This window comes from Malus domestica, chromosome 11 (genome assembly GCF_042453785.1).
Source record: "Malus domestica chromosome 11, GDT2T_hap1".
NCBI lineage: Eukaryota > Viridiplantae > Streptophyta > Magnoliopsida > Rosales > Rosaceae > Malus > Malus domestica.
Window position 1 is genome coordinate 3509902 of NC_091671.1, and position 26557 is coordinate 3536458.

The 26557-nt window shown below is 36.3% G+C and overlaps 2 protein-coding genes across 8 annotated transcripts; both read left to right on the plus strand.

Annotated features, from left to right (window-relative positions):
* The first annotated feature begins 3786 nt into the window (after positions 1-3786).
* Positions 3787-8833, plus strand: LOC114819444 (vacuolar cation/proton exchanger 5-like). Its single transcript, XM_029088000.2, has 13 exons — positions 3787-4065; positions 4648-4810; positions 5006-5266; positions 5341-5408; positions 5496-5524; positions 6231-6427; positions 6509-6721; positions 6918-7052; positions 7342-7458; positions 7530-7583; positions 7792-7908; positions 8196-8295; positions 8412-8833. Exons 2-13 carry the CDS (start codon positions 4772-4774, stop codon positions 8432-8434), a joined length of 1353 nt encoding a protein of 450 aa, XP_028943833.1. The 5' UTR covers positions 3787-4065; positions 4648-4771; the 3' UTR covers positions 8435-8833.
* Positions 8834-10497: 1664 nt separating this feature from the next.
* On the plus strand, positions 10498-26557 carry LOC103447221 (probable amino acid permease 7). Of its 7 annotated transcripts, none has more exons than XM_070807564.1 (8): positions 10498-10710; positions 10941-11041; positions 12181-12414; positions 12929-13022; positions 21394-21608; positions 21727-21860; positions 21981-22208; positions 22311-22764. In XM_070807564.1, the coding sequence occupies exons 2-8, from the start codon at positions 10951-10953 to the stop codon at positions 22710-22712; spliced, it is 1398 nt and encodes a 465-aa protein (XP_070663665.1). In that variant the 5' UTR covers positions 10498-10710; positions 10941-10950; the 3' UTR covers positions 22713-22764. The 7 variants fall into 7 exon arrangements, with proteins under 7 accessions (XP_070663665.1, XP_070663664.1, XP_028943835.1 ...); XM_070807563.1 differs by lacking the exon at positions 10498-10710 and adding an exon at positions 26516-26557 and having other exon boundaries at positions 10762-11041; positions 22311-22756; XM_029088004.2 differs by lacking the exons at positions 10498-10710; positions 10941-11041 and adding exons at positions 20490-20726; positions 20850-20943 and having other exon boundaries at positions 12261-12414.

Sequence of the window (26557 nt, forward strand, 5' to 3'; positions counted from 1 at the left end):
TACTCTTTTTAAGAAGAAGTAAGTTTATCTTGACATGCTCACTAATAATTTGATAATTTTTTGGGGCACTAATAATTTGATAATTAATAAAGAGTTTTAGAAAAATTAACCAATTTGAAATCAATACAAGTGGTCAATGAGTTTGTTTGCCATCAATTATTTTGGTCCATCCATGCAAAATTTTTGTTAAATAAATATCAAAATGATAAAAATACTCGACAGTAGGTCAAAATGATTTGAAAACAAATTAGGGGTATTTTTGTCATTTTCTTCCTATTTAACTAAAAAATTTCACAGGATAACCAAAATGATTGATGGTGAACAAACTGAAGGACCGCTTCTATTGATTTCAAATCTCAATAACCAAAGTGAGGACTGCTAATCTCAATAACCATTTTGGCTAAAAAGCCTTTTTGAAAATTACAATTTTGTCAATTTGAATCCTAAATTTTGACACAATTTTAAGTCAAAATCAGAATGAAAACCAAAAAGTGAGATTTTGACAACAGTCAAACGATAGATTTGTTAAATTAAGTATTAGATTAGAGTGTCGACGGGGTTTAAACTCACGTCGTGATGCAAGGCAACACTCCTCTTCACCATTGTGGTAGAAAACCACTTAAAAATAATAATAAAAAAATAAAATGGGATTTTGACAACAATAAAAAAAAAGGGAGCTTTATATACAGAGACAAAACTTTCACTATATTTCAAGGAAATCCATTAGTTTTTACACATGTTAAGGAGAGACAAAAATATAAAAACAACTAAAGTCCAACCCAAAAACATTGAAACAATGTGTTAAAATACCACACACCCCTAAGGCTTTAGGACTGTTAATAGAACCCAACTCTCCAACTCCATCAAAACTAATATGTGTCATAATCTCAACTCATCCTCAATTATTTCTGCATAATCAGTTTTAAAACTATATTTAGAATCGGTTTGTATCATTTATTACAAAAATTTAGTTCAACCCGTCCTCGACCATTTTTGCAGAATCAGTTCAATAAGTCATCAACCATTTTTGCAAAATCAATTCAACCCGTCATCGATAATTTTTGCAGAATTAGTGCAACACATTTTCGACCATTTTTGCATAGTTTAACCCGTCTTCAATCTCTTTTGCAGAATCGTTTCAACCTAGTCTTCGATCATTTTTGTAGAATCAGTTCAACTCGTCTTTAATTATTTTTACAGAATCAATTCAACCCGTCCTCGATCATTTATGCAGAATCACCATTTTTCGCAGACTCAGTTCAACTCGTCTTCAACCATTTTTGCAAAATCAGTTCAAACTCGTCCTCGACTTTTTTGCAGAATCAGTTCAACACGTCTTCGACCATATTTGCATAATCCATTTCAACCCGTCCTCGACCATTTTTGCAGAATCAATTCAATCCATCCTCGACTATTTTTTGCATAATCAGTTCAACCGTCTTCGACAATTTTTGCAGAATCAATTCAACCCGTTTTTAATAGATTTTTTCCGATAACAGAGGTTGAAATAAAACCCTTAGAGGGACTACGGTTGTGAAATTGTCTGCAATCTAGGCATGGTATTGTGAAGGCTATCATGAGTTCAGAACTTAGAAGTCGTCCGAGTTGTTTTTTGAGTTTCATTGCAGTTTTTTTAACATCAACTACTTGAACAAAATTAACATATCTGAAAGTTTCAAATAATTTTTTTTTTTATCTCTTCCTCACTCACACCCTGGCTGATGAATCTAGAAGCTTGGCTTTTCAATCTTCTTCCTAAAATTATAGTCGATTTTCTAGCAAACCTGGGAACCATGGCTGCCATGTTTCATAAACTTAATAGAAATTTTCTCCATTAAGTCCAAAGATTTAAATCTGTAACTAGAAAGAAAAGCACAAAATTTGAATCAAACCCATAATTAATTTGCTTCTATGTTTCTCTCTCCCAAATGGCAATACAACTCTATCAAAAGTTTACCAAGTAAACCCAATAATCATGTCCAAAAAATTAGGAAACATAGTTAGCAAAATATTGTTTACAGTCAATTTTAATTTTTACATCAACAGATCCGGTTGAAAAGTTTACGATTATTTAGAAGATGTATGATGAGGATGAGAGATAGAAGCAATTCACAAGGAGGGAGGAAGGAAAACGGACGGTGAGCAAGAGAGAGAAAGGGTGTTTGTGTTTTAATTGTATGGGTAAATCGCCAAAATGGTCCATGAGATTTGCATAACTCATCATTTTGGTTTCTGAGATTCCAAATCGATAAAAATGGTCCCTGAGATTGTCCACCATCCATCATTTTGGTCATTCCGTTAAAAACTCCGTTAAGTGTCCTAGAGCTCTTGGCCGGAAGTTTGGGCAATTTTCAAAGCTTTGTAACTCAATCGTTTCTTAACCAAATTCGACTCATAATATATCAAAATGAAGATAGGAAAGTGTAGAATAAGAATATACCATTTCGAAGCCCAATGTCTGCTGGAGATTGTCGGAAAATAGCCTCAAATTTGACTGGTCCGAGTGAAAACTTGAAAACTCGTCGGAAACTGGGTAAACTTTAAACATTCATAACTTCTTCAATACTCAACGAAATCAAATGATTCAAAAAAAAAATCATAATGATTCAAAAACAAAAATCATATTTCTCGATGAGACGAAGAGAATGATACCTTTTTTTACGGCTAACTCGACGTAGTTTGGTCGGAAAACGGATCGAAAGTGACTGTCTTGGTCTCGAGTTAGCCATTTTCAAGCCGTTTTCCGGCCAAACCACAGCAAGTTAGCTGTCAAAAAGGCATCATTCTCTTCGTCTTGTCGAGAAGTATGATTTTTGTTTTTGAATCACTTGATTTCGTTGATTATTAAATAAGTTATGAACGTTTAAAGTTTACCCAGTTTCCGGCGAGTTTTCAAGTTTTCACTTTGACCAGTCAACTTTGAGGCTATTTTCCAGCAATCTCTGACAACCATTGGGCTTCTAAATAGGTATAATTTTATTCTAATACTTTTCTATCTTCATTTTGATATATTATGAGTCGAATTTGGTTAAGAAACGATTGAGTTACGAAGCTTTGAAAATTGCCCAAACTTCCGACCAAAAGTTCTGGGATACTTAACGGAGTTTTTAACGGAATGACCAAATGATGGATGATGGACAATCTCAGGGACCACTTTTATCGATTTGGAATTTTAGGGACCAAAGTGATGAGTTATGCAAATCTCAGGGATCATTTTGACGATTTACCCTAATTGTATTTGACAGGATTTGTGTCTTTAGTTCGTGATGGGGAGAGATGACTTAAACATAGGGTCAAAATCGTAAATGCAAAAGTAAATTGAAAGAAATCATGACATAGGTGTTATAATTTTGTCTTTCATTGAAATGATAAAAAAGTAGAGCTCGTTTGTATGTGATTTTGAAATGATTAAAATCGTTTTTAGATAAAATATTTTTGGATTTCAAAAGCACTTAAAGTGCTTTCTGTAAGAAGTATCAATTATATGCTTCTTCTAGGAAGCACTTTAAGTGTTTTTTCAAGATTTACTTACATTTTTACTAAGGATTGATTCTAAAAATATTTTCATCAAAAACGCTTTTAATCATTTTAAAAACACATTCAAACGATTTCGTATTGTCTTAACTTAAAATTAAGTATTAAAAGTATTCTCTGGGTGTAATTTTTCCAAGAAAAAGAGATTTTGACAACATAAAAAATGAAACGGCCGGGTGAACGCACACCTACGTATTCTCCCGCCTATCCGTTAACGACTTAACTGCAAACAAACAAATGATACGGGGTTTTGTACGACTTAACTGCAAACACACAAATGTTACGGCGTTTTGTCTCAAACCATTGGGATATTATATCGACGCGCTTGCGGGGCGGTTCGTTGGCGGAGCGACCAAAGTTGTGCTTCACGAAAGTGTTTGGTGAAAATTCAAGAGAAGCATCAAGATCCAATCTTCCAATTAGTCACCCACAAGGAGGAAGAAAAAACCCCAAAAATATTAATCAAAGAAGAAAAACAGCGACTTGGAGATTTGGATTTCTTTGTTAATCATAGCAAAGTATTATAATCAAGTACGTTTTACTTTCTAATTTTTTTATTTTTTTTATAAATTTTCCTTCTTTATTTGGTATTTGTTCATGGGATTGTTTGAACATGGCAAGCCTATGGTTACTGCTATACTCAGATCCCCATTTGAGCATTTGATGATTGTGTTTGCATTCTGTGAAAACCCAGTTTCAATTTTGTGTTTTGATTTCAACCCAGTTTCCGTGTCAGCATTTTTTCTTGTTAGTTCTGGTAATTATTGAGTTTCTTTAAAAACCCAATTAAAATTTCTTATTTTGATTCCAAATCAATTTTCGTTTCAGCATCTTTTTTGCTAATCCTGAGAATTTTATTGGGTTTCTTTAAAAACCCAGTAAAAATTCGTGTATTGATTGCAACCCAGTTTTTGTTGTTCTGCTGTTATATGGATGAGATGGAGTCTTGTAATTGGAACGTTGGAATTGAGAATGCAGTTTCATAGTGGAAGGAACAGACTTTAAAGTTTGATCTTGTGGCGATTTTCTCAACCAGTTTTGAGTTATTGTTTTAGGGATTTAATTGTGTTTATGTGGTAAGTTACAGTTTTTTTATTGTTCAATTGTTTGCAGTATATCAAGCTTGGCTCCAACCTTTTGAAACTTATGTTCTCATATTTGAGAAATGCTCACCAAGAACTGCGTGCATTGATGCTTTTTTCTTCGTATGGATGAATCATTGCGTATTTAATAAAAGATGATGAATTATAAGCCTGGAATCCAGTCTCAACTTGAAGTGAGTTTTTTTTTCCTTTCTTTGATGACTAAAATTTTGTCTTTCAGCACTCCAATTTTAGTATTTCATTACCGTTTATGCATTAATTTCTTTTTTTCCACACAATGTTACCCAAAAGAAGAGAACTAACGTAATGTTATTTCGGCATAAGCATTGAAGTGATGTTTTGAATGTTATGGTGTTTTTTTGTAACAGATGGAATCACTGGGTAAGGGATCAATACATGAGTTTGAGGATGAGAGTCTTTTTCCTCCAAAGACAGATGCTCAAAAGACAAGTTCTATTGAAGCTGTGGGAGAATGTTCGTTTTCAGGAGGTTCACAAGCTAGCGGTGATAAAGTGTGGAGGAATATTTTTTATAGAAGCATAAAGACTGTTGTTTTCTCAACTAAACTCAACTTGCTTATGCCTTTTGGACCGCTAGCGATATTTGTCTCTAAGCTAACCGGCCATAATGTGAGTTGCAACTCCTCCTTCCTGGCTCATTACACCGTTCAATTTTTGTATCTAATTTATGGATGTGAATACAGGGCTGGGTCTTTGTTTTGAGCTTGTTGGGTATAACACCTTTAGCTGAGCGTTTAGGTTATGCTACCGAGTAAGTACTATTTTCCCTCTCTTCTTTCTATCTCCTACTAACTTGAAATTTTTAGAAGCTAAGTCAACTTCATCTTTCCTCATATAGGCAGCTGGCATTCTATACTGGAGCTACTGGTAATGTATTCTTGTTCTTTTGTGCCTGATCTGTTACTTTCAACCTCTTAATTCTTTTTGGTTCATTGAATCAAATTGTCTAATTTCTATACTAGGGTTTGCAATCTAAATGTAGTTTTATCTGACTGGGAGTTGACTTTGCCTGATATTGCTGAAAAATTCGGAATAAGAAAACCAAAAGTTATCTTATTGAAAATTATAAAACATTATCTAGGTTGCATACTTGATGAGGAAAGGATCTTTATCTTTCAGCCACAATTTAAATATGGTTTGAAATCTGCAATATATGTGTTGCTATGTAATTAAAAAAAAAAAAGCATGTCGTTTTCATAGTCTGGTTACCTTCTGGCTTTCATTTTTCTGTAGGAATTCAGGTTTATGTAGGATATTGATTACAGTGCCGGAAGGGTATTGTGAAATTCTCCAGTTATATATGCACATGCATACATAATATATATATATATATATATATATATATATATATATATATATATATATAAACACATAATTGTATTTGCCTTCAGTTATAATACTGAAGGCGTGCTGCGGTGATTGTCAAATCCACATTGATACTTGGCCAGAAGCATTGAGTATTTAGTCTTGTATAATTTCTGTCTTAGTGTATTGTGACTATTGTCTTATAAATGGTCAGTGACAACTTTTCCTTTTAGGCTCAGTTTTTGATGTATCAAATTGGAACTTGCAGTTGGGGGTCTTTTAAATGCTACTTTTGGAAATGCAACAGAACTGATTATATCAATATATGCACTGAAACGTGGAATGTTACGCGTTGTTCAGCAGTCGTTATTAGGCTCTATTCTGTCAAACATGTTGCTGGTGCTTGGCTGTGCATTCTTCAGTGGTGGACTTGTTTTTCAAGAGAAAGAACAGGTGTTTAACAAGGTAAATACATCAGCTCTCTTCTTTCCTCTAGAATTTCCAACTCCTCTATCTTTCATTCTGAAGCTTCTGTATATTGGGCAGGCAACTGCTGTTGTGAATTCAGGCTTGCTGTTAATGGCAGTCATGGGCCTACTTTTTCCAGCTGTCTTGCACTACACTCACACTGAGGTGCATTTCGGAAAGTCAGAGTTGGCACTATCAAGATTTAGCAGCTGTGTCATGCTCCTGGCATATGCTGCTTATCTTTTCTTCCAGTTAAAGAGTCAGCATAATCAATATGTGCCTCTAAATGAGGTTAGCTGAGGTTTTTTTTTCTTTTTGTGCTTAAATAATTTATTTTTATCTTTATCATCATCATTGTTGTTATTAGTATGGTTCATGTTTTAATTTGAGTATTATTTCATCATTTGTCATAAAAGATTGTGAATGTAATTTAGCACCATATGTTACCTTATTGAATTTTGTGGTGGCATGTATGGTATGAACTCAGGAAGAGATTCAGAATGAAGAGAATGCAGATGACGATGAAGCTCCTGAGATATCTAAATGGGAATCAATAATTTGGCTATCAATAATGACTGCTTGGATCTCAATTGTATCCGAATATTTAGTTAATGCCATAGAGGTAAACAGAAGATTGTGTACTTGGGTCTTTTGGACTATGCATCTGAATAACGTTTTAATTTCCCCCTCTTATTACTTGTTATCGGTCAATGTGAGTAACTGTTATGCTTTGCAGATTGTAAATGATTAATTTTTAAAAGTTTTCATGGAAAATTAATCTTTCAAAAATATTTCAGTGGGTTGGAAAAAAAAATTCAGTGGGAACGAAGTATGGTGAAGGTTTGGCTACTCGTTGTCATGTTTTTATATATATGATTAATGAGCTTCGGCGTTGGATGTTTGATTTGTAGGGAGCATCTATAGCATGGAACATGCCAATTTCATTTATCAGCGTTATTTTGCTCCCAATTGTGGGTAATGCCGCAGAGCATGCCAGTGCTATTATGTTTGCCATGAAGGACAAGCTTGTAAGCATCAAGCTTTTTACTTATTGTGGTTCTCTTACTTTGTGTTCCAATAACCATGAGTTTTTCTTCAGGACATTTCTTTGGGAGTAGCAATAGGGTCGTCAACGCAGATATCCATGTTTGGGGTGGGTACTTATCTTAAAGTTTTTAATGCCATTATCATCTTTCTTATAAAACAATGTCTATGTTTTGTTATATATTGTCATCCAACTTATGCCTGTTGATAATTCCAGTTAATAATAATTCATGCTTTTCTAATGCCATTATCATGCTTTTCTATTCTCATATATAAATATCTTAGACGTTTTTTTTTTTTTTTTTCTGTTACTGCAGATTCCTTTCTGCGTGGTTGTTGGGTGGATTATGGGGCGCCCAATGGACTTGAACTTTCAGCTTTTTGAGACGGCAACCCTTTTCATTACTGTCTTAGTTGTAGCCTTCTTGCTGCAGGTATGCATTCCAATTCCTGAGGTTAAGGACAAAATGATGTAATAGGTCTTTTTTGAAGTCGATTTGTCTGAATAGCTAAAGATCTTTTAAGTTTTGAATAATTTCATCATCTCTTTTTTTCACTATCTTGTGCTCATTGTTAAATATCTGAATAGCAACATTACAATCTGTTTTTGTTGATCATGGCTTTGTTTGCAGGATGGAACCTTTAATTACTTCAAAGGGTTGATGCTTATTCTTTGTTATCTGATAGTTGCTGTTTTTGTTGATCATGGCTTTGTTTGCAGGATGGAACCTCTAATTACTTCAAAGGGTTGATGCTTATTCTTTGTTATCTGATAGTTGCTGCAAGTTTCTTTGTTCACGTAGATCCTTCTCCGGCAGCAGGTACAACCCCTTCTAGCTGCTGGAGACCTCGCCCTTTTTTGTTTAAATTTGTATTTACAACATGCTGTCGACTGAAAGAGAACGGGATCTTTACATATTTTTGTGCAATCTTGTAGAGGAAACGCAAACAAAAACGTAATCATGGAAGCTGTTGAAGATGACTATACATAAAAGATCGAGCCTATTTGAGGACTACTCCGTACAGAATGAGAGGCGATACTGGAGATATGTAGTTCAAAAAACATAGTCAATGAAGCTGTTGATTCTTAAGCTGGATCTGCAAATGATTTGGATTCATCGTTCTGTTTGTACTTTTGTACATATATACGAGTTTTCGACTGGTGCTTTTTTTTTTTTTTTTTTTTTCCGGGAACTTCTGCTTCTGTTCAGTGGATGTTATGGAGGGTAGGCATTATCTAGGCTTGGATGTAAACCTTGAATAAGATGAGGGGGAGAGTGGTAAATCTAAATCATGTATGGTAATTGGTCAATTGTTACATGGAAAATCCTATTCTTTTATCACTCTGTTTTGTGGTAATTTTGTTACCTTGTAGCTTGTGAAATTATCAATAATTTAAACAAATTTGAAAACTATTCAGAAAACAAATGGCTTTTTTGGCATTTCCGAACAATGTTACAAATATAGATTTAGGGTGTGTTTGGAAGTGTTTGTCAAATAACTGGAAGAGCTTTTGTTGAAAATGCTTTCAAAACCAATCCTTAGTAAAAATGCAAGTAAATTATGGAAAAAACTTTAGTTTTCCTGTAAGAAGCACATAATGATTCTTCCAAAAAGCACTTAAGGTGTTTTTAGAATCCATAAACACTTTCACTAAAAGTGTTTTTAGTCATTTTAAAATCACCTTCAAACAAGTCTTAACCTTTTTTGAAAAGAAATATAGATTAGACTTTAATTTTATTAATACTATGGAAACTAAATTATGAGAATCCATAGTGTAACACCTCTAAAAGTAGGTCGTATTTTTATTAGAGATGTACAATATAATTTCTCTAACATTTCTTATTAATCCTTATGTTGTAACAAGCGTGGAAGACAATTTTATGCTCAAGGATATAACATAAATAACGTGTTCATATGACATCGATGATGCCTTGTCCAAGGCCTGATGAAGAATGGAAGACGAGTTTGACTCCTGATGCTGGTGAATCACATGATGGTGGCTCGAATGAGGCTTTGAGTCTTCCTGGGTCACCAGAATGGTAGACTGTCGTGGTGAAACCACCAGCTGGTCTCTTTTTATAAAACAAAAAAAAGCTAAGTGTAACGTCTCTAATAGAAATAAAGTTCATTAATAAAAGTAAGTCGTACCTTTTATTAAAGACGTGATAAATATGATATCTCCAACATTTTTTTTTATTAATCCTTGTGTTATAAAAGACGAGTTTATGCTCTAGGATATAACATAAGTAACGTGTTATAGTTACACCGAAAAATAACTCCGCAATCATATTCCATGAAGCCTATAAGGCAAATGAGCAAGACGTTGATTTCATATTGCTTGTACATAACAATCTAGGAAAAAAAAAAAGAGAAATGACAAATAAGCATGACATTGAATATATCTTGGATTCCGTCTGAATCTTTTTTTTAAAATTTATTTATTTTATTTTTTTATCATTGATTCGTTTCTTGGCATTTTCTAGATTCTTATTGCTTGTACATAACAACGTAGAAAATAAAGGCAAATGAGCACGACGTTTAATAATTCAACTTTTGATATGTCTTGGAAGTGGCCTACAAATTACATCCCCTTTAGATTCCCAATGTTATCAGAGACTTCTACAAAAAAAAACACAACCCGAGATTATTTCCGCAACTTTAGCCTTTTTACGCTCTGTTAAGACTAGAGATAAATAGATCCGTTAATGAATCGGATTTTGACCCGAATTCGATAAGAACTTGATAATTCAATAATAAATAGATCTGGATATTTGACTAAAGCTGATTTGATCCGATAATAATCCATTCGATCGACTTAATATATCATATTATTTTATTTTGATATTATTACACTTTTGCGTAATCATAATTAAGTTTTTTATGCAATAAAAATACGCTTATATCATATATTTCTTATTAGTCAACATGAAAATTTAAATTAAAAGTAAAAAAATATAACAAAAGATGAGGTTACTAATGATATTTTAATCTTTTCCAAGTCTTACATTACATCCGATAAGGATCCAATTTGATCAGATGGTAATTGGATATGGATTGACAAGTTAGATTCAATGATCTGAGTCCGGATGGGATTCAAATTTGTCAATCTGATTATAAATAAATCCGGATATGAATCAAGACTGGTCCGATTCGAATCTGATTCGTTTACAGGTTTCGAGATAAATAAGTGTGCAAGGAAAGAAAATATTTTGGCGGAATTTATTAGACGAATTGTAAGCCAACGACTTGTTTTGTTGTACTAAACTGTCAGCTTTTCGCCTCAACAGAAAAAAACAGTTCTACTTGTTGCTTTAAAGTGATATCTGCTTACTGCAGCAAGATGACATATATCTGTCGAAGTTTTCTCTGACATGCCAAATGTGTAATTTGTTTTTGAGGTGCAAATCTGTTTATTTGTACCTCCAGATTTTTGACAAGTTTTTTCATCTGTCAAATTTTTGAGGGGGAGAGAGATGGGTGTTGGTGAAGCAGCAGAAGATCAGCAGTTACCGTTGCTCATAAGTTCTTCATCAGATGAACTCAACCAACCTCTCAAAAGAACTGGTAACCTCAACTCATCCCATTGTTTCTTACAAATTTTATTGAGTTGTATGCATATGTAGTTAGATTTTCCTGCAAGGGAATCTGATAGAACCGAGTTTATAAATTTGTTGACGAGTGGCACGTTCCCGTTGCGTTTAGCGACGCTCAGTCGTCATTTTGTTGGAGGAGGTCATGAGTTAAGAGATTTCATGGGAGTTGATTTCATGGGAGTTGATTGGAAAAAGGAAATTTGTAACCAGAGGACTCAGAGGGGCAATGTTTTAGAGCTTGTGGAGCTTTCACATGATAACTTTAGGTGGTCCTAATTATTTTGGTAGTGTAGCGGTTTTTTAGGTAGGTTTGATTGGCAGTTGTGGGGAAAAGGCAGACAACCCCTAGTGGTCCTAATAATTCCCCACTCAACAATGGAATTAGCTGAACTCTCCCCTCCCCAATGTAAAATATCGATATACTTAAAAGAAAAAAAAAACAACCCCCTTGATTTGTATTATTAGTAAATTACCCTCTCAACTATTATTTTAGTTGGGAATTGACCCTGCACTTTTTTTTTTGGTAAATTAGTCATTTTGAACTATTTGAAATTAGTCAATTAACTCATCACTGTCAGATTTGAGGAAATTTTATATATTTTGCCATAAAAAACCGGCACTTGCTGGCCCATCACATGATTCACTTTTGAGGGTATTGTGTGACAGTATTTGACGGCAAAGTAGTGAATTAAATTTAATCGAATTTGATGGTGATTTAGGGGGTTAATTTATCAAAAAAATAATTTATGGTGTCAATTTCAACTATAGTAATAATTAAGGAGGATCAAATGGCAGTTTACCCCAATAGAATTTTGAGAGTTTAAGTCTCTCTCCTTACTCATGATCAGACGAAGTTTTTTCATGGAACTAGTCACAACTTCCAAATTATCGCTTTTGCTAGTTTTTGGTTCAGTTTGATTTTTCTGTTGTTTGCATTTTTTCTTACCTCGGTTCGTTTTTAGCTCTTTTCTTAGGGTTTTTGGTTATTGTCCCTCCTATCTAGGTATTTCTCTTTGCTTCTTCAACAAGTTTCCCACGTGCCGTTGAAGCTCAACCAAAAAAAAAAAATTATTTTGAGGCTAATTTTGACATGAACTTTTTAATGTATAGGAACTCTACCGACTGCAGTAGCACATATAATAACAGGTGTGATAGGAGCAGGAGTATTATCCCTTGCATGGAGTGTGGCTCAGCTAGGGTGGATTGGAGGTCCATTGCTTATGATTGTATTTGCTTCAGTCACCATTCTTTCAACCAACCTCCTCTCCGACTGCTACCGGTACCCCGAATCCGATAGCCCGACGAGGGTCGGATCCTACTTAGAAGCTGTCAAGGTCTACCTAGGTTGGCATTTCTAACCCAGTCACCATATAAATATACTCTCTAATTAACTTTTATTTTTATGTTCTTTGTAGCATCCCATTGTCAAATTTGATTCAAATATGTTAGACCTTGTGAGATGTAGACGTAGGGTATGTGACATGCATTCACGGGGTAGTGATCTTTTTACTCTCATTCTGTCTATTTGCACTTTTTTCTCTGTGTTTACTTTCGTTCTTCCTTTTGTTTCCTCACATTTCAATTACCAAAATATAGAAACAAATGGGAGGAGCACGTATGGACAAAATGAGAGTGTAAAAGTCATAATTTTCTAAATGCGTGCAAACTTGGTTGAAAAAGTGGAGCCAGTAATACGTAAATGACTGAATATTAGGCTCAGTCATGTACGCATGAGTAGATGACTGTGAACGACATCTCAGAGTCTCCCAATTTCACGTTGGTGACTTAGTCTAGCATGATTTATGGGTAGATTGTATACACAGTAGTAATTTTTGACTTATGTATGATTGAATTTTAGGAGAGAAGAGTCAGACAATATGTGCAATATTTGTACAGGAGAGCCTGTATGGCACCGGAATTGCCTACATTATTACAGCTGCTGGCAGCGTCAAGTAAGTCCTTGTCAAACCTTAATCTGCTTATTGCTTTTTTGTTCTTTGTTTCATGTTGCACTTGTCTTTGCAAACGTGATTTGATGGGATGATTGTTTGCATGCTTAGTTTAAGTCCTGAGTTTGGGAAAATCCTAACGTCTTCTTGTCGGATCACAATCTCCTTTTATTTCCTTTTCTCTCGCTCATATCCATGGTTGAAACTGAGAGACCTCATCCTACAGTCAGCAAAATTTTCTCCTAAGTGTGGGTGAAATCAAAAGAGATGGTTTTCACACTCTTTTAGCTTTTTAAACATCACTCTTTATTTCGAACTGTAAAACACAATTAAATGTGAGTACGAGAGTCTAAAAAATGTGTGTCATTTAAACGAGTCACTTGGGTTTATGATCCCAATTTTTTTATTTAAGAAATTTGAGTCAAGTTGCTTAGCATAGTGGACCATAATCCAATTGAAAATGGCCCATTCAACTCCAGTCCTTGAGTTTGATGATTCTGTGCTAAGTACACTCCTAAAGTAGCCAACTACAAGAAGATATTCGGTATGATTGTTTGATTATGACAATTCTTAAATCATGTAAAATTGCATAAGATTGAGCAAAATACTAAAATATAGAATAATCTCAAGTTTTTCTCGCCGATTAAAGGTCTAGACATGAAAGTGACGAAACATGTACAAAGTGACAAAGCAAGAGATGCCGATTGACATAATAAAGTTGATGCAAACAAATATCAACTTGACATGAGAAAAAGGAAGGAGATGCTCCTACCTTAAGAAAACTACAAGCTCATTCTATGTGTGGTTAGAGTTTTGCCATGTATAATTAATTAGTTGTCCAAGTGCGGGGGACTTTTAACCATTGATGCAGTGATTCCTACTCGTTAATCAATATTGGAAGTCACCGGCATAAATTGAAAGATGTGTGTTAAACTTTTCTAAAAACAGAGGTACACAAATGGGTAACTCTTGGTCATTGATTAATAGTAGATACACTTACACCAACAAGTAGGAGTCACTTGCCCACGAGTGTTTGACTGTTCCACTCACTCCTCAGGTGTGAGTTATGGCAGCTAGTAAGCGATGAGAAATCAAATAAAAACACACTAGAATGTTGGAGCTCTAATTCTATGTGTTCTTTTATCTTCTTATGTTCTTGCGAGATTTATTTTTGTAATATGCTCTAGTATACTTATACACTAGTGCATACTGGAAGCTTTGAACTTCTTGTTTCTTTTAGCATATCAGGACCAAGGACAAAGGCAGTATATGCCTATTGGGAGTAGCTGCCACCACTCAACCTTTTTGCTATAAATATAGGTTCCAGTAGAAACTATAAATTACCTATATATTCAAACATAAAGTCTTAGTTCAAACACTCAACTCAAAATACCCTCTCACGTTCCATACTTTTCCTACCCTCTCATCCTTTTGAGCCATGTAATTCTTCCATTGGCTAATTGTTACCGTTCTAAACGCCAATTACCTGAAATAATGTTGTTGGACAATAAGTTAATAGCATTATTTCAAAGTTTAATTTAATCTCATCATTCGATGTTGCTTCCACCAAGGTTCTTAAAGACGCTAGGCTCTAGTCCTGCGGCGGGCTAGGGCCTAGCGTCTAGGTGGATTTAAATAAATTTATTTTATCGTATAAATAAGTGTTTGTTTATACTTAAAAATACATAATTGCATTGAGATATATAAATTGCAAAATATAATGACATATAGATTATAATGTATTAGAACATAATAAAAATATGGGAAACAAGCATATAATGTATGTTCATCGTATTCAACAAGTTTATTACAATTTATCGAAAAAAAAAAACTGCAAAATGAAAGTTATCTATTCTCTGTCTAAGTTTGAATCGCGAACAAGACGACTGCCTAGGTGGGTTTGGTGGGCGCCTAGGTGGTTAAGCGGATTTAGGAGCCTATTCTTAATTTTCAACTATCAATAGATTAATCGAGACAGTGATTAACTGTTTAGCACTTAAGATGTCCTAGATGGCATTAGAGGGAAATTTTTAGAATAATGGCTTCCACTAAAAAATGTTTCCGGCTCCGTCTATGATCAGGACTCATTAACGAATACTGATTGCTAGTTTGAGCCGCCTAAAAATTGTAAAGTGGCTTTTTGATGATAGAACAGAAAGAGAGTTGCAAATTGCAATGACCACCGGGCCGGGATTTGTGACATACTGACATGTCTATGCAACTATAGCGACACTTAAAAATTAGTATCACTGACAATTAATACAATAATTAGTACTTTGGCACAAGGGATATCGGGATATGGTTCAAAATTCCAAGATTTATTTACTTGTTTTAGTTTTTGATTCATTGATTTAACTTCATTTAACAATGATAAATAAGATAATGAGTTTACCACTACCAAAAAGTGATGAGTAAAAATATTCAATTTGTTTATTCGAAAGAGCAACTTACTTGTAAACGACTCACCATAATTTTTAGGTAAAAATTAGTTGGAGTGTTTTCAATCGAGCAAGGCATTCTATTTCGGTTTTCAAGTAATTTGTTTGTTTCAGATGTGTACTGGCCACCCACTCACTCAACTCATGTACTAGAATTCAAATCCAAAATAAAGTGAGGAGGAAAGTAAATGGGTAAAAGATGAACATGACATGACTGATGATAGCCCATTCCTCCAATTATTGAGAAGGTTCAAATAACATATATCAACCATTTCACAAATTATATGAGCTCCTTGCTATGGCTATAATGGTCTTTTACCCTTAACATAGTAAGGCTATATTTTTCTTTTTACAATCAAATCACAGTTTGACATGTGTATAAACTTTTGTTTATGTGTTTTTAACAAATCAATCTAGTACATGTATTAGTTTGCGATTTACAAATAAGAAAAGAGACTAATTCTTAACTGTAAGGGGACAAGCAGTGCTCCCAAAGCTACATATATGAAAGTCAAGTGTTAATTAGCTAGAGAGAAAGAAATGGAAAATGAAACTGTTGCCATTTGAGGCATAGTCAGTTGCATCCATTCAAGTTTGGCATAGTGCTATTTATTATAGTTGTTGATGCACAAAACCGGATGGTCTTGGTACAACGTAAATCCGACCGTGAATCTGCATGAAATGTAAATGACACAAGAGTTATCGTGGTTCACCCCAAGGTTTGGGCTACGTCCACACTGATTGTATTGTATTTCTCTGCTGAAGAGGGAGAGAGAGCTTAGAGCTTAGGGGATGTGAGGAGGCTTTGAGAGGGGGTGAGAGGCTTCAGAAATGGCCTCTGAGGGTGAGAATGAGCCTCCTCCCAATTGTGAGGGTGAGGGGTCCTTTTATAGAATAAGGACTCCTCACTTATTACATATTTGCCCCTTCCTTTATCCCATAATTACATTTAAGTCCCCCGAGTATTTGTACGAGATCTAAATACGAGGCCCTAAATATGGTATAAACAGTAGTCCCCTAAGTCTTCAGTCAAGAGAGTCTTTTGGCTGGAGACTTGAAATTCAGTCCATGTGTGGGCCGAAGTAACTAGATGTCGTCTTGAACTGGTGCTTGATATGAGGCGGTGCCCAATCTGAAATGATGCTCAACTAGAAGTAGCACCTGTTGCGAGGCCGCTCTGCTTGTGGCTTATATTGCCTTGGTTGGCTCGGCTTGTGATGTTGAAGGTGAGGGAGTCCCTTTTATAGAATAAGGGCTCGTTCCTCAATACATAAATGATGGGCTAGAGTTGATGCTCGCGGCGAGGCGGTTGCTCAGCTGGCGGCGTTTCTCTCTAATGAAGGTGAGGGAGTCCCTTTTATAAAATAAGGGCTCGTTCCTCAATACATAAATGATGGGCTAGAGTTGATGCTCGCGGCGAGGCGGTTGCTCAGCTGGCGGCGTTTCTCTCTAATGAAGGTGAGGGAGTCCCTTTTATAAAATAAGGGCTCGCTCCTTAATACATAAATAATGGGCTAAGTCCCCCAAATATTTTTCATGAGGCCCAATTGAGGCCCAATATATGGTACATAATGTAGTCCCCCAAGTCTTCGGTCAATAGAGTCTGTTGGCTGGAGACTTCAAATTGAATCCATGTATGGGCCGAAGTGGCGGTTGTTCGGAGGCGGTATTTGTATACCCTGCACTGAAGCTTTGTAGGTGAAGCTTTGCAAGTGAAGCTTTGAAGCTAGAGCTCTGTAAATGAAGCTTTCGAAGCTGGAGCTTTTGTAAATGAAGCTTTTGAATCTAGAGCTCTGTAAATGAAGTCTTTGAAGCTAGAGCTCTGTAAATGAAGTCTTTGAAGCTAGAGCTCTGTAAATGAAGTCTTTGAAGCTAGAGCTCTTGTAAATGAAGTCTTTGAAGCTAGAGCTCTTGTAAATGAAGCTTTTAAAGCTGTTTGACATGAGTGATGCTCATGAATGTTTATGTTGATTGACATGAGTGATGCTCATGGATGTTGTCATGAGTGATGCTCATAAATGTTAACATGAGTGATGCTCATGAATGTTGACATGAATGATGGTCATGAATGTTTATGTATGATTGTCATGAGTGATGCTCATGAATGTTTACATGAGTGATGCTCATGAATGTTGACATGAATGATGGTCATGAATGTTTATGTATGATTGTCATGAGTGATGCTCATGAATGTTTATGTATGAATGACATGAGTAGTGCTCATGTATAATTTGGAGTACTGGGCGTACTTTTGATTGTCTGGTTGGAGCTATTTTGGGCTTTATGGGTTTTCGCCCTCTATACAACATTCCAGCCCATTTACTTTGAGCTTTGCCGTTTTTTTTTTTTTTTTTTTTTTTTTTTTTTTTTTTGACCCTCTGATGGGGTTTATATATATTACCCTCTGATGGGGTTTATACAGATGTCTCCGAAAGATAATAAAAATAAATTACATCATTCGGGTGGGGTGTTTATTCCTTGCTTTTGCAGTGTTTTTCTGCTGCCCTCTCTCTGTATCTTCACCTGGTAGACAGAAGAAATCATAATAATAGAAAAATCTTTTGCTTTTCTCTTTTGCTTTCTGCTTTTGTTTTTTGCTTTCTCTTTTGTTTTTTGATTTTCTGATCAAGTACCTGACAGCTTGAAATATATTGTAATCAAGTGACCAGGGAGTAGGACTAGTGGATCCCTCTTTTCTGTTTTTCTTTTCCTTTTGGCATATGGCAGACAAAAGGAATAGTAATAGACTTATTATTGAGAAAGCTTATCTTCTTCATGAGTGTTTCCACTGGTGGATGGTAGGTATTCGCAGGAGGTGGGATCCCCGCAACAGGTATCGATGGCGGTCCGTATAGACCCATCTCTGAGATTAATCAACTTTCTGATATCATCAATATACGCATCTGCACCGCGAGGAAACATGGTCCCGACACCAGGGAATCTAAACCGATCTTCTTCTCCACGGTCAAAATAGGAAATTAATTAAAAGGTCTATTTCCAGATCCTGATCCGAAGATCAACCTTGCACTTGGAGTTGGAAACGGCAGCCACCGACGGTCACTTACCTTTTGGTACAACCCCTTGATTCCTTGACCCGTGACTCTAATCCCCACTTTCTTGCTACTCAGCTTCCCAATCGACACCTTCACTTTGGTGTCTATCTGCAGCTTCAGCGCCACCTCGTTCTGCTTCTTCAGATCCGATCTCAGCGACTTCACCGACTCCATGTCGGGTTTTTGGCCTCCAACTAGGTAATAAGCTCCACCATCTCAGCCCGGGTCTCGCTGGTGGTGCTCAGCCCGTGATAATCTTCAAGGAGGCCATTGATCAGCCCCGACAATACCAGGAGCAACATAATTTGCAGTTCCCTAATCTGGGATTTGAGGAACATCTTCATCTTTCTTTTCACCGACCATGACAACGAGGTCCATCCCACAAAAAAAATCAGGGATCCCAGTAGCGGCCTAAAGCCTCTCATTGAAATCGCCCTGCATATTCTCTGATATGAATGGCGTACGGTCCGAGAACTTCGCCAGTGGCAGAATTTCCTAGATCAAGAAATGTAGCAACAACTGCTACTGTGTTGATCCAACAGATGCTTGTTTAAGTACCCTGAGACAGCTCGCGGCAATGGCGCGCTTCGACGGAGATGTGGCTTGTGAGACGAGCCGAAGCCAGGATGCTGTGCAATGGCATGCTGCCGAGGAGATTACGAAGCGGGGTGCGAGGGAGGGATGAGATCGATGGAGATGACCGTAATGTTAAAGCTGTTGCGGTTAAGATCAGAAACCTTGACAAGGATGACCCAGATCGTCACGCCATATCTTTGCTGGCTGGAAATTTAGGAATTGCGAATGGGGAAATTTGGGCTTGGGTGGAGCCTGTTGGAGCTGTTGCGGTTGACCTGGAAGGTTTCTTTTGGCAGGGACGAAACTGCAGCAGAGGAATAGTGGCGGTGGATCCATTTGGTTGTCTTCGTCTGGTGGTCCTCCACTGCCTCTACCTCTCTTGGAGGATTTTCCAGAGCCCCAATACCAATCCCTCATTCCCATAACAAGTAGAAAAAGGAGAAAAATGCTTTTGATTTTTCAACAATTTACCTGAGGTGGTACTCTCGATGTTGCACAGAGAGCAGGGAGAACTCTGTGTCTGTGTCTCTGTGGTTTTGCAGATCTACGGTGGTAAGATGATAAAAATGATAGAGAACCGACATGATTTTTTGTGTCGATTCCCACAGACGGCCCCAAATGTTGATGCACAAAACCGGATGGTCTTGGTACAACGTAAATCCGACCGTGAATCTGCATGAAATGTAAATGACACAAGAGTTATCGTGGTTCACCCCAAGGTTTGGGCTACGTCCACACTGATTGTATTGTATTTCTCTGCTGAAGAGGGAGAGAGAGCTTAGAGCTTAGGGGATGTGAGGAGGCTTTGAGAGGGGGTGAGAGGCTTCAGAAATGGCCTCTGAGGGTGAGAATGAGCCTCCTCCCAATTGTGAGGGTGAGGGGTCCTTTTATAGAATAAGGACTCCTCACTTATTACATATTTGCCCCTTCCTTTATCCCATAATTACATTTAAGTCCCCCGAGTATTTGTACGAGATCTAAATACGAGGCCCTAAATATGGTATAAACAATAGTATTTTCCTTTTAGGCCTTCATATTTTCTATACATAGGTCTTAAAAACTTCATAAGGTCCTAGTGTGAGTCTGATAAGCATGGCTATTCAACACCCTCTTGAGTTAGCTAGTAATGGTTCCTGTGATGATGATGGCCATCCACTAAGAACTGGTAAACTTTTCTTAGTCTAAATTAAGCAATTGATAATTAACCGTACGCTGGCGATTTTAATATTCATCTTTTAGCCTCATGCACTTGTTATGTGGATGCCAAACAAATTGTATAATGTTCAATATGGAGTGCATACGGCTCTAAAAAGGGAGTGCGAAAATCGTTGCCTCGAGTTTATACTCTGTCATTTGGTCTTGGACTTACGTAGTTTCTGATGGGAAACTCATCAATTATCCAGGAACGCTGTGGAGTTGTGTGGCTCATATCATCACTGCTGTGATTGGAGCTGGAGTTTTGTCTTTGGCATGGAGTACTGCTCACCTAGGGTGGGTTGGAGGCCCCGTTTCGTTGCTTTGTTTTGCAATTGTCACGTACATTTCTTCCTTCCTCATTTCGGATTGTTACCGGTCTCCTGATCCTATCACCGGGACTCGAAACAAATCTTACATGGATGCTGTGAAAGTGAATCTTAATAGTAAAACACCGAAAACCTCTCTTTCCCGCACTTTTCGCTCTACGTGATCTTCAGTTTAGGATATGTTTCTAATAGATTGGATTATTTAATGTGGGATTCTGATTTAGTTCAGTGATAGTTCAGGTAGAAAAAAGACCTGGTTTTGTGGTTTACTTCTATATTTCAGCTTGTTTGGAACTGATATTGCTTATGTGATTACCACTGCAACCAGTATGAGGTACTTAACTAGCTTCCCCATTGAATTATGTGCTTTTCGTGTCGTTTTGTTTCAGATTCAGCCCCTGCCATAAGAACATCAGCAGTACTTTTTGTAATGAAATTTGAGATCATGTTTCTTATTCTTTAATATAACTCTTTTATATTAGTGAATACGATTAACCTTTACTCAGATTCTATCTAAATATGGACAAAAATAACCAGTTATAAACTTTTAATCAAATTAGTACTGGAGGGATGGACACTAAACCATGTTATACATAGGACTTACTGTTTTGTTTTGGTCCCCCACTTCCTATTTTTTTTATTTTAAGTTTTTAACGAGTTATGTTTGTGCATATTTTCTTTGATTGTATTAGTATGTTGATGCTTACACTTCTTTCCAACTGAGATTAATTTTGTAAAGACGATATGTATTAATTAACTTTTGTATTCTATTTTCTCAATTTAGAGCCATTCAGAGGTCAAACTGCTACCACAAAGAAGGGCATGAAGCTTCATGTGAATATGGAACTAGTCTGTATATGCTGCTATTTGGACTTGTCCAGATTGTTATGTCACAAATACCAGATTTCCACAACATGGAATGGCTTTCAGTTATTGCAGCAATCATGTCCTTTACCTACTCTTTCATTGGACTTGGCCTCGGCTTTGCGAAAGTAATAGGTATTCACTTCGACTTTTTCCAGCTTCTTTTTTCCAAACCTTCCGGCCTCATTGTCCAGAATAAGACGTAAATAAAAACTCGGAACTTCGATTTTTAAGATATGTTTGTTAATTTCAGAAAATGGGAAGATTCAAGGAAGCCTAACAGGAGTTCCAACATCAAATGTTGCTGATAAATTATGGTTAACCTTCCAAGCACTTGGAGACATTGCTTTTGCCTACCCATACTCTATTATTGTTCTTGAAATTCAGGTTGCATTTCTAATCTTTTCACGCAAAAACAAGGAAGAAATCTGATTAAAACCACGCAAAAATCTGATTAATTTTAGAAGCTAATTAACATTAGATTGTGTGATATCTGTTAAATCAAAGGATACTTTGAAGTCCCCTCCACCCGAAAATCAGACAATGAAGAAGGCCTCAATGATTGCCATATTTGTCACAACCTTCTTCTACCTCTGCTGTGGATGCTTTGGATATGCCGCCTTTGGGGATGACACGCCAGGGAACCTCTTGACAGGATTTGGATTCTACGAACCCTACTGGCTCATTGATTTTGCCAATGCTTGCATTGTTCTTCATTTGGTGGGAGGATATCAGGTACCGTACTACAAATATGTATCGAATTTTTCAAGTTCAAATCACCATTTTTGATATTTTGTAGTCATCACGTACGTACGTTTCAAATGTATCATGTTGCAGATCTTCAGTCAACCAGTATTTGCAGTTGCTGAGAGATGGTCTAGGAAGAAATACCCGAGCAGTGGATTTGTGAACAACTTTTACTCTATCAAAGTCCCATTGTTACCGAGATTTCAAGTGAATCCCTTCAGGCTTTGTTTCCGAACTGTTTACGTTGTGTCAACTACCGCGATTGCGATGATATTTCCTTACTTCAACCAGGTTTTGGGAGTTTTAGGGGCCTTGAACTTTTGGCCTTTGGCCATATATTTCCCTGTAGAAATGTACTTTGTACAGAAGAAAATTGGGGCTTGGACAAAAACATGGGTTGTTCTGAGGACATTTAGTATAGCTTGCTTTCTTGTGACAGTTGTGGGTGTGATTGGATCAGTTGAAGGACTTATAAGTGCCAAACTGAGCTAGGGAAGTACAAAGAATATTGTAATATGCTCCATAAACAAATGAATATAATATATGTTGGATGTTTTTATTTAAATATTTAAATATATTTATATTTTGTTTTATTACCAGTATTATATACATAATATTTTCCTTTATTACCAATGTTAATTTTCAAACTGTTTTGTTTTCTTTTTCAGTTTGAATTGACTACGTTTTGTCCCGTTGTAATTTTTTGTCCGTTTTGATTGCCATGATTCCTGGCGTTTTGGTTTTCAATTGCATTGATTCCTACCGTTTGCAATCTCAACATATTTTTTATTATTATTATAATATATACATACGTACACACATACAATTATGATGAATAAAAGTCGCCATCTTAAAGGATACCAGGATACACACCAACATATATATATTTGTAATTTTGGGTCAGTTGGATTAGAAAAAACAAGAAAAAAAAGTTTTAGATATATTGATTTAAAAGCAACATATTGAAAGGGTGTGAGTTCGAACGTTCTTCCGGTGTGCGAGGAAGAATCTTATCAGAAGAAGGTTCTGAGCTATTTTATCCTGGGGACGACGTGGAGTTTGTGAACTGCTTGCACACTTTGGGCAGAGCCACGAAACGTCTTAAAGAGAGCGACTTAGTCCGCGACTCATCCAATGAATCATTCACCACTCAAGGTTTCTACAATTTTCGGGCAACTTCGTTCCTTTCTATTTCCGTTTACAACAATTTTAAGACAAGATTAATCTGCCATGGAATCTGAAAACAACACACCCGACCTTAACAAGCCTTCCAAGTTTGAGGATCTCCACTTTAAGCGTTGGAGGCAGAAGATGTTATTTTTTCTCACCACAAAAAAATTGGCTTCATTTTGCACCACTGTCAAACCAACTCTCCCTGAAGAGCCCACTATTGCACAGACCAAAGCTTCACAAACTTGGATTGAAAATGATTTTCTTGCTAAGAATTATATTCTTAATGGATTGTCTGATGACCTTTATGATTACTACTCTGATTATGGCACTGCGAAAGATTTATGGGAGGCACTTTAGAAAAAATATGACACTGAGGAAGCTAGGGCTAAGAAATTTGCTGTTAGTCAATAGTTGAAATATCAGATGGTTGATGACGAATTTGTTGAAGCACAATCTCATAAATTATAGAAAATTGCTCATGAAATTATTTCTGAAGGCATGGTTTTAGATGATCAATTTCAGGTTGCTGTCATCATTGATAAATTGCCACCAACCTGGAAAATTTTCAAGAACTTACTTCGCCACAAGACAAAAAAGTTATCCCTGGAAAGCTTGATCACTCGACTTCGCATTGAGGAAGAGGCCAGGAAACAAGAATTGAAGGAGGAAATTATGGTCGTGTCAAGCAACCAGAAAGCTACCAACTTCAACCGGAACCAGACTCTAGCTGTGCTGAAGCCAAATGGGAAGAACATGAAGATTCAGGCAATAATCACAACAAGCGCCTCAACAACAACACAAACAAAGTTCAGAATCGAAATCCCTCTCATCCTCAGAATAGGTACCAACCCCCCTTATGTGCTGCTTTTGATTCGAGACAGTTTGAATGCTATAACTGTCACAAGCTGGGCCATCTTGCCCGAAATTGCAGAAATAAGAAAAGCCCTGCTCCACCGGCAAATCTTGTTGAAGAGCAACTGATTGCAATGATATCAGAAATCAACTTAGTTGATGGATCCGAGGGGTGGTGGGTGGACACTGGTGCTTCTCGCCATGTTTGCTACAATCGTTCCCTTTTCAAGACCTATTATGTGTTGAGGGAATGAAGGTGTTGTTGGGTGATTCACACTCAACTGATGTTGCTGGTACTGGAGAGGTGGAACTGAGGTTCACCTCTGGAAAAACCATGATACTAAAAGATGTGATGCACACTCCAGCGATAAGGAAGAATTTGGTCTTGCGCTTTCTTCTTAACAATGCTGGATTTACTCAAACCATTGGAGCATATACGTATACTCTTACTAAAAATGGGGTTTTTATGGGAAAGGGATATGCTGCTGATGGAATGTTTAAATTGAATATAGATAAAATGTCATAATTGAATCACTTGATGTGCTGCTTAGGTCAACTATGGTTTTTGGATGGTTAAGAAATAAGTTATAAACATCAGAGTTTTATTTTCTATCCTCTTTCCTCTTTATTTATTTTTTGTTTGGTACAAGTTTTTATTCCTTCTTTTTATTTTGAAATGGTATTCTCTTAGTTCCAACTCTGATTTCTGGTTGGTTCTGATTTTAATCATAAGGTGATGTTGAAGAACTTTTGTCATCTTTATCAATGTAAATGAAACAATACCCCTAATATATTTTGCATGTATATAGGCCAGTGGTTCGTAATTTTTTGTAAATAGGTACGACATAAGTTACAGAAACTACCTAAATGATATGCGGTGATTTAATTCTTTATGCATGTATATAAAATCAAATCTATGATTTTTAGTATGTGAACTGTATTGATCAAATTTTTTGTGTGTAAAAATCTTGATGTTGATTATTATGAGAATAAATTTCCTTTTAATCTTCGAAATAGTGGGGGTTCTAATTCTTCTAAAATTTATGAACCTACTATCAGATACCCCTTTATGAGAGAAGAAGCGGGATGGTTGAGAAACCTACTGTCAGATACCCCTTTATGGGAGAAACTGATTTCAGTCATATATGGTCTGAAGAAAATATAGTTGATCCTTTGATGAAAGGCCTAACATGAGAAAAAGTTTGGAAAAATCCTTTGACGAAAAGACTAACATGAGAAAAGGTTTGGAAAACCTCGAAAGGGATGGGGACTAAAGCCCGTAGAAAATTGAGTCATTTGTGATAGCAACCCAACCTATAGACTGGAGATCCCAAGAAATAGGTTCAAAAGGAAATAACAAGTCACAAGTGATATGAGTGAAGTCATGCTAATTTTAATTTGGAATATTATTTCATGTCCATCCCTAAGAAGCATGGCATCCTGAAGCGTTTTTAGGTTGAGAATTTTTCTCTTAGTAAGGTCTATACTCTATGTTGAGTGGGATATCTAACTACAAGAATATCCTTGATAGTCTTACCTATGTGAATGTGGAAGTGAGGCCGCTTCCTATGAAATCTTGGGCAAGTTTCTAGAGCGTTCACTATACTGGGATACAAGCACATGGCCGTAATGTGCTGGCTTTTTGAACTTCACTTTAATAAGGTTATGTGTGGTGTTGTCAGAGATAGAGTTCAAAACTATAAGTTACTCTAGTATAATCTGGATCACTAACACTATGTACAAGTTCAAGTTGAGAAACACCTTTACTTATGCATAGCTTTATGATATGTTGCTTGATATATAGTTTTTTAAATAAAAACAAATGGGGGATTGTTGGAGCAGTTACGTTTTTATTTAAATATTTAAATATATTTATATTTTATTTTATTACCAGTATTATAAAAGTCGCCATCTTAACGGATACCAGGATACACACCAACATATATATATATTTGTAATTTTGGGTCAGTTGGATTAGAAAAAACAAGAAAAAAAAGTTTTACATATATTGATTTAAAAGCAATATATTGAAAGGATGTGAGTTCGAAGGTTCTTCCGGTGTCCAAGGAAGAATCTTATCAGAAGAAGGTTTTGGGCTATTTTATCCTGGGGACGACGTGGTGTTTGTGAATTGCTTGCACACTTTGGGCAAAGCCGTGAAACGTCTTAAAGAGAGCGACTTAGTCCGCGACTCATCCCAAGAATCATTCACCACTCAAGGTTTCTACAATTTTCGGGTAACTTCGTTCCTTTCTATTTCCGTTTACAACAATATACACATATATATATATATATGTATATATTCATCCTCA